The 16,324-nt window shown below is 46.3% G+C and overlaps 1 protein-coding gene across 9 annotated transcripts in view; it reads left to right on the top strand.

Annotated features, from left to right (window-relative positions):
* The window catches only part of PIP4K2A (phosphatidylinositol-5-phosphate 4-kinase type 2 alpha), a 177,988-nt gene extending 166,616 nt beyond the window's left edge, over positions 1–11,372 (top strand). For all 9 annotated transcript variants that reach the window (XM_005564793.4, XM_065520411.1, XM_005564792.4 and 6 more), the window contains 3 exons: positions 4,859–5,102; positions 6,782–6,885; positions 9,133–11,372. In XM_005564793.4, coding sequence (XP_005564850.1) covers positions 4,859–5,102; positions 6,782–6,885; positions 9,133–9,213 — 429 coding nt within the window. In that variant the 3' untranslated portion in view covers positions 9,214–11,372. The remainder of the gene's footprint in view (positions 1–4,858; positions 5,103–6,781; positions 6,886–9,132) is intronic.
* Positions 11,373–16,324: the final 4,952 nt, after the last annotated feature.

Below are 16,324 nucleotides of genomic sequence, written 5' to 3'. Positions count from 1 at the left end.
AAAGACTGAAAAATCTTCACACTTTGAAATCTTATGTTCTTAAAAAATAAAGAACAAATATATTGTGTTCTTGCAGTGAGCCGGAAGCTGACCCCACAGTGAAGCCCACGCTCCCTTTCTGTCTTCTCTTTCCATCCACAAGCTTCCAGCCCACAGTTTTCTCTAACAAAAATCTCGGATTTATTGCCACACTTCATTCACTGTACCTCAGATCGGATTTAAAATAAAATTTGAGGCCAGGTGTGGTTGCTCATGCCTGTAATCCCAGCACTTTGGGAGGCTGAGGCAGGAGGATCGATTAAGCCCAGGAGTTTGAGACCAGCCTGGGCAACAGGCTTTTTGTAGAGACCCCATGTCTACAAACAGTTGTAAAAATTAGCCAGATATGGTGGTTCATGCTTGTGGTCCTAGCTACTAGGGAAGCTGAAGCAGGAGGATCCCTTGAGTCCAAGAGTTTGAGGCTTCAGTGAGCCATGATCACACCACCGCACTCCAGCCTGGGTGACAGAACCAGACCCTGTCTCAAAAAGAAATTTAAGATGTGAAGATCAGAGCTCATGAATTAACGGACTTTTCCATATGGTTCTTTTTCCCCCGGTCCACAAACTGAAACCTGTTTAAATTTGAAATCTTGATATTAAGAAGACTTCTACCATAATCAAAACAACATTGACAGTTATAAATCACAGCTTCCGTTATTTTGTGCAAGGCACCATATTCTTTCTCTCAGCTTCATTATCTTAATTCTTCCCCACCCCTGTGAGGTGAGTGGCATTGTCCCATTTTAAAGTCAGAATGACTGAAGATCCAGGAGGCAAACTCGTCAAGCGTGGAGCTAGCGAGAGGCCGAATCAGACTTGCTCTTTGCTTCTTGAATGGGCCTCCCTTGTCAGCATGGCCTGTCCTTTTCACCACTGTGCCATACTTGGTTTTTCCCATTTCCACCTCAGTCTCAGAGATTTGAAAACATGAATAATAATCCCAGCACTTTGGAAGGCCAAGGCAGGGGAATCACTTGAGGCCAGGTGTTCAGACCATCCTGGACAACATAGCAAGATTCTGTCTCCACACACACACACAAAAATTAACTGGGCATGGTGGTGCACCTCTGAAATCCAGCTCCTCAGGAGGCTGAGGCGGGAGGATCCCTTGAGCCCAGGAGTTCAAGGCTACAGTGATCTGTGATCACACCACTGTACTCCAGCCTGGGCAACAGAGCAAGATCCCATCTCTTAAACAAAAAGAAAACATGTGCAATACCCATTGCGACTGCAATTTCCTCAGTCTTCTTGGGTGCCTTAGAACAGCTTCTTACCTAAAGATACAGTTTTCATCACTGAGCTTCTTACCTAGAGATACATTTTTCATCACTGATGGTTTTTGGGTTGTGCTAGGAGTTGACTGCACCTTTATTTCTTCCTCACTGGAAGATGAGAATAAGCAGTCTGACCACAGGCCTGAGGCCCAGGAAAATTACTCTGGGCTGCCCAGTGTGGCGAGGAGCCCAGATGGGGTGCCAGGGGAGGCTGAGCCCTGAAGGCTCACCATGGTGAGTGTGGCTGGTCAATCCCAGTTGTCCCCTTCCCTCCCTGCCCTTTGGCAAATTAATCGCAGACAGCCCCGACTTCTGTAACTAAAACACACTTGAAGGTCAGCCCGTAGACCTTCCTCTTAAGGGAAGCGTATTAAATGGTCGCCTTGCGCTTCCTTCCGAGAGATGTTGCCTCATGCAGCCTCAGAAAGGTTTTCTGTTGTTGCTTTGTTGTTTGTATTTGCCTTTAGTAGTTATTTCCTGGTGGAAGCAGGTTGGGGACAGTTAGGGAGAGCTGGGGGGACAGATAGGGATAAAGTAGCAGGCAGCCTATTCTCTTGTCCAACAAGTGCCGCATACTTTCCTGAGCCCTCTGCCTGCTGGGAGTCGGGAATGCAGTGAAAGCCAAAACTTTAGAGCCCCTTTTGAGAGGCTGCCTTGCTTGGGAAAGAGAGAAGTTTTCAAATACTCCAGCAAAATGAATGTGCAACGAGGCCATGTGCCACTGGGGAGGGAGTGTACGGTGCCCTAAACACCCAGACTCCGGGGCTGTGCTGCTCTGTGTGGTGCCCTGCCGCTAGGCCTGAAGGCACAGGAGGAAGTACCTGCCCACAGGGAAGAAGCCCAGGAAGCGGGCAGAGCAGGGCTCAAGTGGGCTCCAGATGTGGATGGGGCCAAGCTATCCAGGCCTCCTGGACCATGTGAGTTTTGTTTGTGCCCCGTGAGAAACGTGGCACTATGGAAATGTCTTAAGCAGAACAGGATGTGATCAGGTTCACATTTTGAAAACTTGTGCCCTTTGCAGAGGACTGGAGGGGAGGTTGAGGCACCAGTCAGCCTTTGCCACTTCACAGGGACCTTCCAAGCACCCAGAGGGAGCAGGGATGGGCAGGAGGGGGGGCCTCTTCCCTGTCACTGCTCAAGCTGAGCAAGGCCTGGCCTGGCTCCAGAGAGGCTTCCAGGTGTAGGGAGGGAGGCCAGGGAAGCCGTAGATCCAGGGAGCAGAGCCAGGCACCATGCTAGGCTTGGGAGGGGCAGCGGAGGTGGCGAAGGAGACCCTGGCCTAGTCCTCCAGGAGCCCAGAGGCCTTGGAACAACAGGGCAGGGAGAAGTGGGCCCACCATGAGTGCCCCCCACACACACCCCTCAAGCGTTGGAGAAGACTGGGTACTTACGCTGCAGTATTTTCCAAATAGGCTTCTGAAACCCCAGGCCCACAGGGCATTCTGACAGGGACGGGGAAGCAGGTTCCATGATCACAGCGGTGCCAGGCGTGCTGCTGCTGACCACCTAACCGGTTGTCCAGAGACCCACAGCGCCGAGTCACGTGTGGAGGGCCTCCTCCGATGCCAGCTGATTTTAACTCATTACCTTCCTCCTAGGGTTGCGAAAGGAGAGGGGAAAGCTGCTTTCAGGCAGCCTCCAGAAGTAGCTGATACAGAGCAGAGAGTGCGGGCTCAGAACGGGCCCTGAATTCACCCCTCCTTGGATTTGAATCCTTGCACTCTCGTCCAGCTGCTGAATCTGGCTGCTGTCTCACACGGAGAGCCTGCCCCCTGCCTTGGATCTTGTCACCTGTCTCTATACCCTGGAGTGCCCAGTTCTCTTCCAATCCACAGGCCCATATACAGCGGAGCTGTACCCGAGACCCAGCTCCCTGGCTGGCTTCACCGCGCTGGTGGAGGACTCAAGTGAGCCTTCCACCACTGCAGATTTCTCCCCACAGCCTGGCAGCTGCCGAGATTCTAGAGCAGGATGCTGGAAAGGAATCTGGCAGAGGGAGGTGCAAGTGGAAAGTTGGTTCTCATGTTTACTGTAATGGGGGAGTTTGGGGAAAGGCCAGGGGGATGAGCGGTGGCTTCCTCTCCTCTCTGGGACCCAGAAAGCTGAACGCAGGAGCCCCATGCTGTTTCCACGAGGGGTTTGCCTCTTTTTTTAAACAAACAGGTTTCTCCCACTTTGCTTAAATATTTGAGTGTAAGATTTGTGTAATTTCTATTTTCTGAGCTCGGAACAAATGGGGAAGATGTAGCTGGCCCTGGGGGATTCCTGGTGGGAAGGCTGCAAAGTGGGAGCTCTGGCCAGTTTGCGGGGCTGAGCGGGATGCTGGCTGATGGAGAATTGCAGGCACTGGGAACCAGCTGGAGAGTGGGACAGACCTGTGCCCAGGGGTCCTCTCCTCATCTGTAAGGAATCAGGGCTTCTCATTCAGTTTCGAGACAAAACTCCTTCCCAGCAGGCTGAGGAGAAATGGCTCTGCGGGGCTCAACAAATTGATTTCATTTTTAGCCAGAACTTCAAGACCTGTGATTTTCTCTGCTTGCCCTTTGCATGAGGACATTTGCTTCCTAAATTCTATCAGCGTAGCCCAGAGGCTGCTCAGCCACTCTGCATTCCCTAGTGAGGTGGCGCTGAGTCCTTCCAGAGCCAGGACCGTGAACCTTCTTGGACCCCGAGCCCAAGGTCACAGTGGAACAGGACCCTGTGCAGAGCCAGCCAGCCACGGGGCCAGGGGAGCCAGTTGGGTCCAGCCCACAGACGGGCTGCCACTGTTTTCAGTCAGCATAACCGTCCACATTTTATGGCATTATTGGAACGTTGTGCTGAAGGTCTCAAATCAGAAAAGGGAAACAAAAAGAAATCGTGATCTGAAAAGTCAAAAAAGAACTGGGCAGACAGGAGTAGCCAAACACACAGAGCTGGGTCTTGCCCCCACATTATGTTGTAGCCGCGGCTGGAGGAGGAGAGGGAGGACAGGAATCCTGGGTGTGTGGGGCCTGGTGGAAAGCACCTTGTTGACCCGGACAGGACTGCATTGCTCACCAGAGGTGGACACAGTGCCTTTGCTTTTACTTATTTGCAACAGCGTAACGATCGCTTCCGCAGCCGCAGAGCGTGCTGAATTCCAAGGTGCTTTCCCAAACCACAGCAAGAGACTCCGCTGGAAGCTACTTGGGAGGTGCCTGGGTTTCCCCCTTAGCCTGTCTTAACTGTTGGAAGGAACTTGCTCTCCCTCCCAGTCTCTCTCTGCATCTCTCACTGGTCATGCTTCCTGCTCTCTGGTGAAACCCAGCCACCCTGTGATAGATCCACGCCTCTCCGCCTCCAGTGTGGCATTCCAGGGAAAATGGCCCGAGCTCTGAGCCAGCCTGAAGTGTGAGGCTCCACTCCGGAGTGTAAGAACATCCATAAAGGAGGCACCGGGCGCCTCTGCTGCCCCACTCCGCAGCCTTCCCTCTGGGTGTCACCCGAGCTTGTCTCCTTTTTTTAAACGTTGACTTTTATGTTTAAGGTGTGGCTGACTGACCCTGTCTCCTCTGTCCCCAGTTTCTGGCCCAGCTGAAGCTCATGGACTATAGTCTGCTGGTGGGAATTCACGATGTGGAGAGAGCTGAACAGGAGGAAGTGGAGTGTGAGGAGAACGACGGGGAGGAGGAGGGTGAGAGCGACGGCACCCACCCGGTGGGGACCCCCCCAGATAGCCCCGGGAATACACTGAACAGCTCACCACCCCTGGCTCCCGGGGAGTTCGATCCGAACATCGACGTCTATGGAATTAAGTGCCATGAAAGTAAGTTTGATTACTGTGGACCCTTTTTCATGTGAAGTGGTTTGACTTTGGCCTTGTCATCTACCAGGAATCACTACCCCAGTTATGAGGGTGCTGTCCGGCAGCACTCATCCTCCAAACTCCAAAGAAATGGATTTGAGGACAAGAATATGTTAAAGGTAACCGTGATCTCAGTGATGAAACATAAGGCAATTGGACCTTTGAATTCTGTGATGTTGAGGGAAACAGCAAAACCACAAACTATACTATACATATACAACACACCTGTACATATGCACATACACACTGGCATACAACACATGTTCATATGTACCCATACACAAACACCAGAAATGCTTTAAAATACTAATACATTTTTGCTTAGTTATCTTTTTTATCTAAGTCAAAAGCATCATGAATCTAAGGAACACACATGTGGTCCTCTGTGACCCTTAGGTTGTCCTCTTGTCATCACCACCAGCGCGCTCCCTCTCAGGGATGTGAAGGGTGTGTGAAGCTGGGCCGTGTGTGTGGGGTGGGAATCTGATTTGCTGCCTAGACTGGCTCTGCCGTCCTCCCCAGTTGGCAGGCCTGTGGCCTCTTCCCTAGAGTCAGATAAATCTTAATCCACCGTATCCAGGTGATTGGGTGCACCAGTTATTTGAATATTACATCCTACCTTAGCAACTTATCCATGACAAAACCAAAATATTTTCGTGATAGGATAAAAACAGTTTCTTGTTTTTTGAATAATAAAAACTGTGGCTCATCGGTTTTTTTTTTTATCTCAAATGGCATATCAGCTGAGGATGTGAGTTCTGTTTTGTTCTGTTTCTGTTTTGCTCACCAAAATGTTTTCTTCAACACAGAAAATTAGTCAAATGTACTTTTCTTACTGTTCATATTTTTGGAAATGGATAGAAAATAGACATTGTAGCTGGGCGCAGTGACTCACACCTGTAATCCCAGCACTCTGGGAGGCCACGGCAGGCAGATCACCTGTGGTCAGGAGTTTGAGACCAGCCTGACCTACATGGAGAAACCTCGTCTCTACTAAAAATACAAAATTAGCCGGACATAGTGGTGCATGCCTGTAATCCCAGCTACTCGGGAGGCTGAGGCAAGAGAATCACTTGAACTCAGGAGGCAGAGGTTGCTGTGAGCCGAGATCGTGCCATTGCACTCCAGCCTGGGCAACAAGAGCAAAACTCGGTCTCAAAAAAAGAAAAAAGAAAATAGACATTGGAGTAGATGTATGCCTTTATCCAGTTCTGATACTGTATCCAATGAGAATTATGAACAGTACATCAAATGGTAGAAAAGCATTAATGCACATAATTAGTTCTACTTGTTTTATAGGGTATTTTTAAATAGCATATTTCTTCACACCAAAGCAATACACAATCATTAAAGAAAATGCAAATTAATAATAAAAAAAGACTCCGTTCCACCGTTGGCTCTCCACTGTTGCTATGATGTTTTTAGTTGTTATTGTTTTTAAATTGGAGGGGGACTGGGTCAGAGGCAAGCTGTCTGTTTAGTCAGGATATGCAGGAGTGGTATGGAGTTTGTCTGTGGACTCCTTCCATCCGCCTTCCGCTGAATCCCCTCCTTCCAGCCTCACTTCTCCCTCCCTCAGCAGCGATGCTGGCCCTGGTGGTGTCACATGTCCCACAGTCATTGCTCTCCTGTCTCTGCAGACTCGCCTAGGAAGGAGGTGTACTTCATGGCAATTATTGACATCCTTACTCATTATGATGCAAAAAAGAAAGCTGCCCATGCTGCAAAAACTGTTAAACATGGCGTGAGTATCTCTATTTTGTTTCCTCGTCTCCCTCTCCTGACTCCTCTGTGTGGCCTGTAACTCAGGGATCACTCCTTTCTGCCACTGAGCTGCTTTCTACTGAGCCATTCAAAGCCCTTTAGTGACACTTGTTCCCTGGGGGCAAGTCATGTTCTGAGCATAAGACGCAGAATCCGCAAATGCTCACTGCTCACCCCTGCTCTTACCACAGCTCCCTGTGGCTTGCAGCGAGTCACTTAAACACGAACATCTCTTCTTTTTACACGTGGGGGACACTGACAGGCATGCGCATCACTAGGATGTCATACAAATTATTTTTGTTTGAAAAATGTTCCAGAGACAAAAGTGCGCAAGAATATAATGCAGTGTTTTAATATGAAATGTTCAAACCTGAAGCATGATTGTCTGCTTAAGACACTTCCAGAGTATACAGGATTCTATTTTTCTCACAGTGAGTTGTATTTTTCCACTACAGAAATCTTTTGAGTGCAAGATCAAAGTTGCATAATATTAATTACTCACCTTTAATGTGCTTGATGGGAATTTTCACTGCTCTAGCCATATGTTAAGCTATTGAATCCCCCATGAGAAGCCTAGGAAAGAGATACTAGTGTACCTGCTTTTGTTAGTTGGAGAAACTGAGGAAGACAGCTTCAGGAGTAACTTGCCAGGGCCTCATACTAGGAAATGGTAGGGATGGGATTCCTCCCGAGGACCAGCCCCCGCTGCTCTGTGTTCATGCTCATCCCCTTACCTTGCCTGCAGACCCCTCCTGCCTGGCCGAACTTTACAGCTCGCCGAGTTCTTGCTTGTATTGCAGGATGCCATCTTTGTTTTGCAGAGGTCCTGAAAGCCATAGAGCCCACCCCACACAGATGAATGTATGCCCTGGTTTGTTGGCCCTGGAAGGAGAGGTGCTTCCCACAGACTGTGTAGAGCTAACCAAGATTCGCCAGAACCAAAAACTCACTTGAAACCTCTTCTTTTCTATTTTAAAACAGAAATCAGCCTAACACCGTATTCTGTTTGCCAAAGAAGTATTTCAGTCACCTTGTCAATAGCTATGGTATTCCTGCTGTATGCAGAGCACGTCAGTAAGCAAGGGTGCCTGGTGGCTTCCACCCAACAGAAACTTTTGAGTGCCCTTTTTAAACAAATGTCTGTACCAGGTGCACTACCCCATTCCCTCATTCTGAGGCCAGTTCAGGAGGCTGAGGGAAGGGTCTTCAGAAGGTGGAGTGTATCCTAGCCAATATGGTTCCACATTCATCCCCCTATAAGCCACCAGTTTGCCTCCATAGTGTGACACATGGCATAAAATCACAGGTAGTTTACAAGAAGAAAATATTACTCTCAGCAAAGGAACGCTGTGTTAAGCTGCTGTTGGGGACCATTCCCTGCCTTGGAGCCTGGGCTCCTCCATGCAGCCCAGGCCTGGAAATATTACAAGTTCCCCCGTGAACATGGGTGTCTGAAAACAGCACCTGCTCACTTAGCAAAACTCTGATCTTGCCCTTTGCAGCCCAGGAAACTGGCCAGTGGCTCCCTTGAGTGTGCTGGCCTGCACCTTGCATCTCATAATGGAAAAATCCCCCACTGGGCTTCTGCAAGGGGCCAGGCTTGCTGGCTCTCTGCAGGGGGAACAGTGGCACCCCGTGTGCTGCTGCAGAGGGAAGCCATCACCTGGTTATGGTGCAGGGAATGGGCTGGGGACGGCTGTCCCGGAACCTGTGGCTGCTGCGGTTGCCCCTCATGTCTGAGCACTGAGCTGGACGCCTCTGTCCGAAACCAAGGGGGTCCTGGAGAAATAATGTGGCTTTAAGTCATTGTCATTAAGGTTTCCCTTTCGCCAAATGTTGTCATTCTCAAGGTGGCTCCCGTCTGCCTTCTTGAAACGTATAATGTATCGTTTCCGTGGCTTCTGAACAGTTCCACTGTTTGATAGTAGCATCCCAAACGTGGCCCATTTGATTTTTTTGTGAGTTGCAACAGCCCCGGTGTGTGTGGTAGCATCTGGTGCTCCTGTCGCCCTTTGTCTCATTTGCAAACACAGATTCCTAAGAACCTTGATTATTCAACCACAAGCGCCAAGATATTTTGAGTGATGTTTTTCAGAGCAGAGACTGCATGGGTTTGAAACTTACTTGCTGTATAGTCAGCTGCCGTTGGAAATAGCTGTAGATATTGAGTAATAATTTGGGGAAATCAAATATTATATCAGTATTTCCTTTCTTAAAAACTGCCCAGGCTGGCGCGGAGATCTCCACCGTGAACCCAGAACAGTATTCAAAGCGCTTTTTGGACTTTATTGGCCACATCTTGACGTAACCTCCTGCGCTGCCTCGGACGGACATGAACATGAGATGGACAGAGGTGGCTTCAGTGTAAGAAAAATGAAAACCAAACTCAGTGAAGTACTCATCTTGCAGGAAGCAAACCTCCTTGTTTACATCTTCAGGCCAAGATGACTGATTTGGGGGCTACTCGCTTTACAGCTACCTGATTTTCCCAGCATCGTTCTAGCTATTTCTGACTTTGTGTATATGTGTGGGGGGTGTGAGTGTGTGCGCATTTTAAAAGTCATAAATTAAAACAGATCCACTTTGGTCAGAATGTGTCCCAACAAAGACCCTTTGATTCCAGCTATGGCCGAATGAATGAGTGAACAAGTGAACACACGTGTTGGGGAGGGGAGAAGGAAGTGCATGTCAGGCACCCGTGTTGGCATCACGCGACAAACTGTGGATCAGTTTTGTTTTTTGTTTTTTGTTTTTTTTTTTGAGTTGAAAGATGTGAGACAGTATTCAGAATAATGAAGATAATAATGATTATTATAATAATGATGATTCCAAGGAAAAAACCTACAGCGAATGTTCCACTTCTACCCCGCACGCAAACACTCCCTAACACTGGTAACCTGAGCCCCCAGCACTGGACGGAAGAATGCTGGCGTCTCCGTGTGTACTGGTTCAGGGTTCTGGCCCCAGCCTTGTCAGGACCCCCTGGTGTTCAGAGCCCCCACCCCTCCAACAAGCAGCTGATGCCCCAGTGATTCTCTATACATTTTTCACCTCGGCCAATATGTCCAGGAAAACTGCTTACTTCTCTTTTCTTGCCTGGAGCATTCATTGTTACACCCTTACTTTGCAATATAGGAATTAATGCTACAAAATAAAGTAAAGCTTACCTGAAAAGTGCATAGTTTGGGGCAATGGTATCTACATCTCCCACTGTGGGAAACCAGCAAAGCATCAAAACTCCGAATTCTCCGTTACCGAATGCAGATCTGAATTATAAGATGTTTATGTTTGACTATTGTTTCAACAGTGGGATTTTGTTATGAATTATCCCTTTAACTGAAACCCTCAGTTTTACTGTTTACATTATTAGGAAAACAGGGATATCTTTTGAATCTAAAAATTTGATGTACAGCGTGTGATTTTTGAAGTTTACATGTAAAGTCACTTAACAGTGTAGGTGAAATAATGTTTGTCATATTTTGAGACATCCTGAAGTCACGTTTTTATGTGTTTTATTCAAAGTACACGGTAGACAGTCTTTCACAATAAAAGGAAAAGGTTTTTTTTTTTTCCTCCAAATGTACATTTATCAATCTAATGATTTTTTTTAAAAAGAGATTTCACCCCAGTCTGGTTTATGTAAGTTCATTGCCCTAAACTGTGCTGTTTTTAATCAAGTTATAGATTTCCAACCTAGATCATGTATCTACCAACTCTCCTGCATTTTCCAAAAGGCGTTGAGCTTAAATATTAATCTTGCTTAGAGTAGGTTATCCACTTATATGCTGCGCTACGGCCGTGCCTTTGAAACTCCTTGTTTAAAACATGATATGATTTTTGTGGGCAGTTTCAGAAAAGAAAAAAAAAAATCTACCCTTTAATTCTTACTTGCAACTCAACACATCTCCCTGCCGTACTGCCTTTTCCAGGAACTTTACTTCAGGGCTCTCCCGATTGCAGCTGTGCCCAGTGTATGTGGATCTAGTTCAGTCTTTGGAAGCTAGCGGTCATGCCCTCCCCGTACTGTCTACTGATTCTACATAGATTTGTTATCCTCAGCAGACAATGTTAACACCACTGTAACAGTGTACAAATTCGTATTTTATGTATTTAAAGTAATCCATACTGTGATTTGGTTTTTCCCTGCACTGTTCATTCTGGCATCAGATGAGTTTTTGTGTTCTGAAGTCCTGTTGTGGTTGACCCGAGACTACAGCCGTGAGACCCTGAAGTAGAGATAAGGTACACATACATTATTGGAGTAACTGTTTCCTTGGGGCCAATCTGTATATGCTTTTAGAAGTTTACAGAGTGCTTTTATTTTTGTCTATAACAGTCTGTCATTTATTTCTGTTGATAAACTATTTGGACAGAGTGAGGACGTTTGCCCTGTTATCTCCTAGTGCTAACAATACACTCCAGTCATGAGCCGGGCTTTACAAATAAAGCACTTTTGATGACTCACAAGATGAATCCTTTGTTCCTCTGTCCCAATTGTGTCTGTCTGTTCCAAACACATTTTAAATACTCGGTCCTGACAGTGTCTTTAGCTAATCCTTGAGGAAATAAAAATGGAATTGTATCTTTTTAGTTTCTAGAGCCTTGCCTTCCGTTTGGGAATTGCCAGTAATAACAGAGTTTCACAACACAATTGACTTTGCTGCAAGATGAACAAGTAGAGGAAAAGAATCTCTTCCATGATATCCTATAAAGTCATATGTTTTGTTTTTAGGTTTCATACACCTTATGAAACACACCTATGTGTGTCAGCATTTTTTTGAAACTTCCTTGGGATACCATTGATGGATAGGAGACTTACGGCATTCCACTTGGTGCCAGGTTCACACAGACAGTTTGTCTACAGCACTTGCTTTGATAACTCATTTTTCTTCTAATGCAACTGATGCCAACCCCCGGGCCATGGACTGGTACCGGTCCATGGCCTGTTAGAAACCTGGCTGCACAGCAGGAGGTGAAGCTGGCCCGCATTACCGCCTGTGTTCCACCTCTTTCAGATTAGCAGCAGCATTAGATTCTCATAGGAGCGCTGAACCCTATAGTGAACAGCACATGCGAGGAATCTAGGTTGAGCACTCCTTATGTGAATCTAACTAATGTCTGATGACCTGAGGTGGAACAGTTTCTTTCCAAAACCATCCCCCCAGCCCCCTGCCAGTCCATGGAAAAACTGTCTTCCACAAAACCAGCCCCTAGCGCCAAAAAGATTGGGGAACACTGTATTGGAGAATAATTTGAGCATAATGCACTTTTCACATTGCTTGTGTGCCCTTTGGTCTGCAAGGAACATTAGGTGAACTGAACTGAGCTGTGTAGGGAAACACAACACACCCACACTTCAGATATCTCCAGCACCTCACTTCACTGCACGTGATTTGTTACACTCATTCGTATCTGGAGTTACACATTTCCACCTGACATCAGATCACCTGTCTCCTCTTTACAATAACCCAAGAGCCACCATCCTTCTGATGCCCACAGCCACAGGTATGCCTTACATCCTTTTCAAGGTAACTTGCCCTATTTTAGTATTTTATATATTTCCTGACCAGTTAGCGTTTTTATAATTGTGCTACTGTTTTTATTAGATTTCTTTCTCTTTTCAGTGTGTGACTCATTACATTTTGGGATGTTGTGGCCCTAGTCTCATTTTTCCCAGAAGTTCTGTGATTTCCATTGTGCAGCTTTGCCTAACCGTGATTTCTGGGAACATACATGTGGCATTATTGTAGAATTGACTGGTCAGCAGGGAGCTTTAATTCAATGTTCTTTGTGGACTGTTTGCATGTGGACATTGATTTTCCCTTCATTTTGGTTAAGTTCCAGATTAGAATCCACAATAGTTCCAGAAGGTTATTTCTAATTCATAGAAGGGTAAAGTTGGTATGAAGCATTAATCCTGAGTGCAACACTTTTAAAAACAGTGGTTAAGAGTTAAGTGCAAGAGATTACAAACTATATGTTGTGAAATGGTGATGTATATAGTGTGCAAATGCACTCAGGCCGAGAGGCTGAACATAGACTCAGGACCGCTGTGCACAACCTTTCTTGGAATTTTTAAATAGCACAAAGTCAGCGATTGTAGTGACTATTGTACATGTGCATCTTTCCTTGAGTTCTGAAAATAACTGTCCCCCATTCCTTCCTATAATATATTAAAAGCATAAAAATAAAAATTAATATAGATTGCTATATTAAAAACAGAAGTCCTTCTTCCTAAAGGGCAGAAACTCTGCCTTGTCTTTTGAATTCCTATGCTAGGCTGGGCACACTGGCTCACACCTGTCGGGGGAATCACTTGAGGCCAGGAGTTTGAGACCAACCTGGGCAACCTAGAGAGACCCTGTTGCTAAAAAAAAATAAGAATTAAAACTTTAAAAAATTAGCCAGGTGTGGTGGTGCATACCTGTAGTTCCAGCTACTCAGGAGGCTGAGGCAGGAGGATCTAATTGAGCCTAGGAGTTTGAGGCTGCAGTGAGCTATGATCACACCACTGCACTCCAGCCTGGGCGAACTTGTCTCAAAAAATTAGATAGATAGATAGATAGATAGATAGATAGATAGATAGATAGATAGATAGATAGATAGATAGATAGATAGATAGATAGATAGATAGATAGATAGATAGATAGATAGATAGATAGGATAGATAGATAATAGATTGATAGATAGATAGATAAGATAGATAGATAGGAATTCTCTATCTTATCTAATAGAGTCACCTGCATCGCCTCACGGAGCCTCTGGCCAGCCTGCCTTCACTCCATGTTTTCATTATTCGGAGCTGGTATCTTTATAAACAGTTAGCAAATTGAAGGGGCACTCATAGTAAAGTAGCCCAGAAGATCAATGAAGTGACCTGGGAAAATTACAGTTGTTAATTTAATCTAGAGTGGTCACTGAAAATTATTTCATAGGCCGGGCTTGGTGGCTCACGCCTGTAATCCCAGCACTTTGGGAGCCAAGGTGGGTGGATCACGTGAGGTCAGGAGTTTGAGACCAGCCTGGCCAACATGGCGAAACCCTGTCTCTACTAAAAAATACAAAAATTAGCTGGGCACGGTGGCAGGCACCTGTAATCCCAGCTATTCAGGAGGCTGAGGCAGGAGAAAAGCTTGAACCTGGGAGACAGAGGTTGCAGTGAGCCGAGATTGCGCCATTGTACTCCAGCCTGGGAAACAGAGCAAGACACTGTCTCAGAAAAAGAAAAGAAAAAGAAAATTATTTCATAAAAGAAATTCCTGAGGAGTAAAGTACCTCTTTTTCTCAACTGAATGCCCTTCAGAATTTTGTCCTAGTTCTGCTTTTGCAGTTCTGTGAAAATCCTGCCAAAGGGCAATTAAATGCCCTAATCTGTGATTGTCTCACTCTTAAACACTGTTTAATTTCATAAGAGAGGGGACAAAAGATTACAATTTTCCAGAATCTACTGCAATAGATCTTTGTTTTTTATAGAATGTTTTGTAGAACTTGTTGCTGGAAGAGATGTTACAGATGAGGAAACCTTGGCCCAGAGAAGCTAAGTGACTTCCTTCAAGGTCAGACAGTGGTCAGTGACAAAGCCAAGCTTAGAACTCAGCTCTCTGCCCCAGCTTTCAAGAGTGGAAGTTGAATACATGCGCTATGGACCTGGGACCTCACCATTTCCCTAATGATGATTAATCTGTATTATCCCATTTTTCCTAATTCTTTCTCTTACTCCAACAGTTTTTTGGGTTTTCAACTGTCTCTTGATTTTTTAAATCAAGGAGTCTCACTGGAGAATATAAAATATTTGTAGGCCTATTGAATGGCAGTCTGTGGACATGGAACTTGACATGAATAGACTTCCTGGGTGCTTCCAAATGGCCAGATTTAGAAAACCACTGTCTTAAGTAGTGAAGCTCTCCCAATGATGACTAAGGGTTTTTTTTGTTTGTTTTGTTTTGTTTTGAGATGGGCATTTGCTCTTGCCCAGGCTGGAGTGCAGTGGCCTGAACATCGTGGCCTGCATCCTTGAACTCCTGGGCTCAAGTGATCCTCCCTCCTCAGCCTTTGGAGTAGCTAGGACTACAGGAGCATGCCACCATGCCCAGCTAAGTTTTTAAAATTTTTTTGTAGATATGGAGTCTCGCTACATCCCCCGTCCCTGTCTCCCTCCCACTCTGTCTCCCCCTTTTTCTATAGTCTCTCCTAATATATGAACAAGTTAACTTCTCATTGATTAGAGCAGTAGTTAGAAAATTATAGTCATATGGCCAAATCTAACCCAGAACATGATTTTTGTCGTAAATAAGGTTTTATTGAAGCACAGCCACACCCATTGATTTAATGTTTTCTATGGCTGCTTTCAAGCCACAGTGACAGACATCATGGCCCACAAAACATTTACCATCCAGCCCTTTACAGCAAAGGATTACTGACCCCTGAAACAGCCTCATTTTAGTATTACAGTCTAATTTCTGCAAAGCCATGGGCTTGAGCTACAGTTCCTTCACGTTTTTCCTTAGCTGTGATATAAAACAAAGTTTGAGAAACATTTCAAGATGTGCCAACAAAATCGAATATTAAAAACTTGGTGGGATCTGGCAAGATGGCCAAATAGGAACAGCTCCGACCTGCAGCTCCTAGCAAGACCAATGCAGAAGGCAATGATTTCTGCATTTCCAACTGAGGTACCCAGTTCATCTCATTGAGACTGGTGAGGCAATGGGTGCAGCCCACGGAGGGTGAACAGAAGCAGTGTGAGGCATCGCCTCACCCAGGAAGTGCAAGGAGCTGGGGGAACTCCCTCCTCCAGCCAAAAAAAGCCGTGAGGGACTGTGCTACCCAGCCTGGATACTATGCTTTTCCCATGGTGTTTGCAATCTGCAGATCAGGAGGTTCCCTCATGTGCCTACACCAACAGGGCCCTGAGCTTCAAGCACAAAACTGGGCAGCTCTTTGGGTAGACACCAAGCTAGCTGCAGGAGTTTTTTTTTTTTTTTTCATACCCCAGTGGCGCTTGGAACCCTCATGAGACAGAACCGTTTGCTGCCCTGGAAAGGGGGCTGAAGACAGGGAGCCAAGTGGTCTCACTCAGTGGGTCCCATTGCCATGGAGCCCAGCAAGCTAAGAACCACTGGCTTGAAATTCTCACCACCAGCACAGCAGTCTGAAGTTAGCCTGGGACAGTCGAGCTTGGTGCAGGGAGGGGTGTCCACCATTACTGAGGCTTGAGTAGGCAACTTTCCCCTGACAGTGCTAAGGAAGCAAGGCAGTTTGGACTGGGCAGAATTCACCACAGCATGGCAAAGCGGCTACAGCCAGACTGCCTCTCTAGCTTCCTCCTCACTGGGCAGAGCATCTCTGAAAGAAAGGCAGTAGCCACAGTCAGGGGCTTACAGAGGAAACTCCGATCTCCCTGAGACAGAGCACCTTGG

This window comes from Macaca fascicularis, chromosome 9, assembly GCF_037993035.2.
Source record: "Macaca fascicularis isolate 582-1 chromosome 9, T2T-MFA8v1.1".
Lineage (NCBI taxonomy): Eukaryota > Metazoa > Chordata > Mammalia > Primates > Cercopithecidae > Macaca > Macaca fascicularis.
Note: the sequence above shows the minus strand (reverse complement) of the source record. Positions and strands in the feature narration are given on the sequence as shown.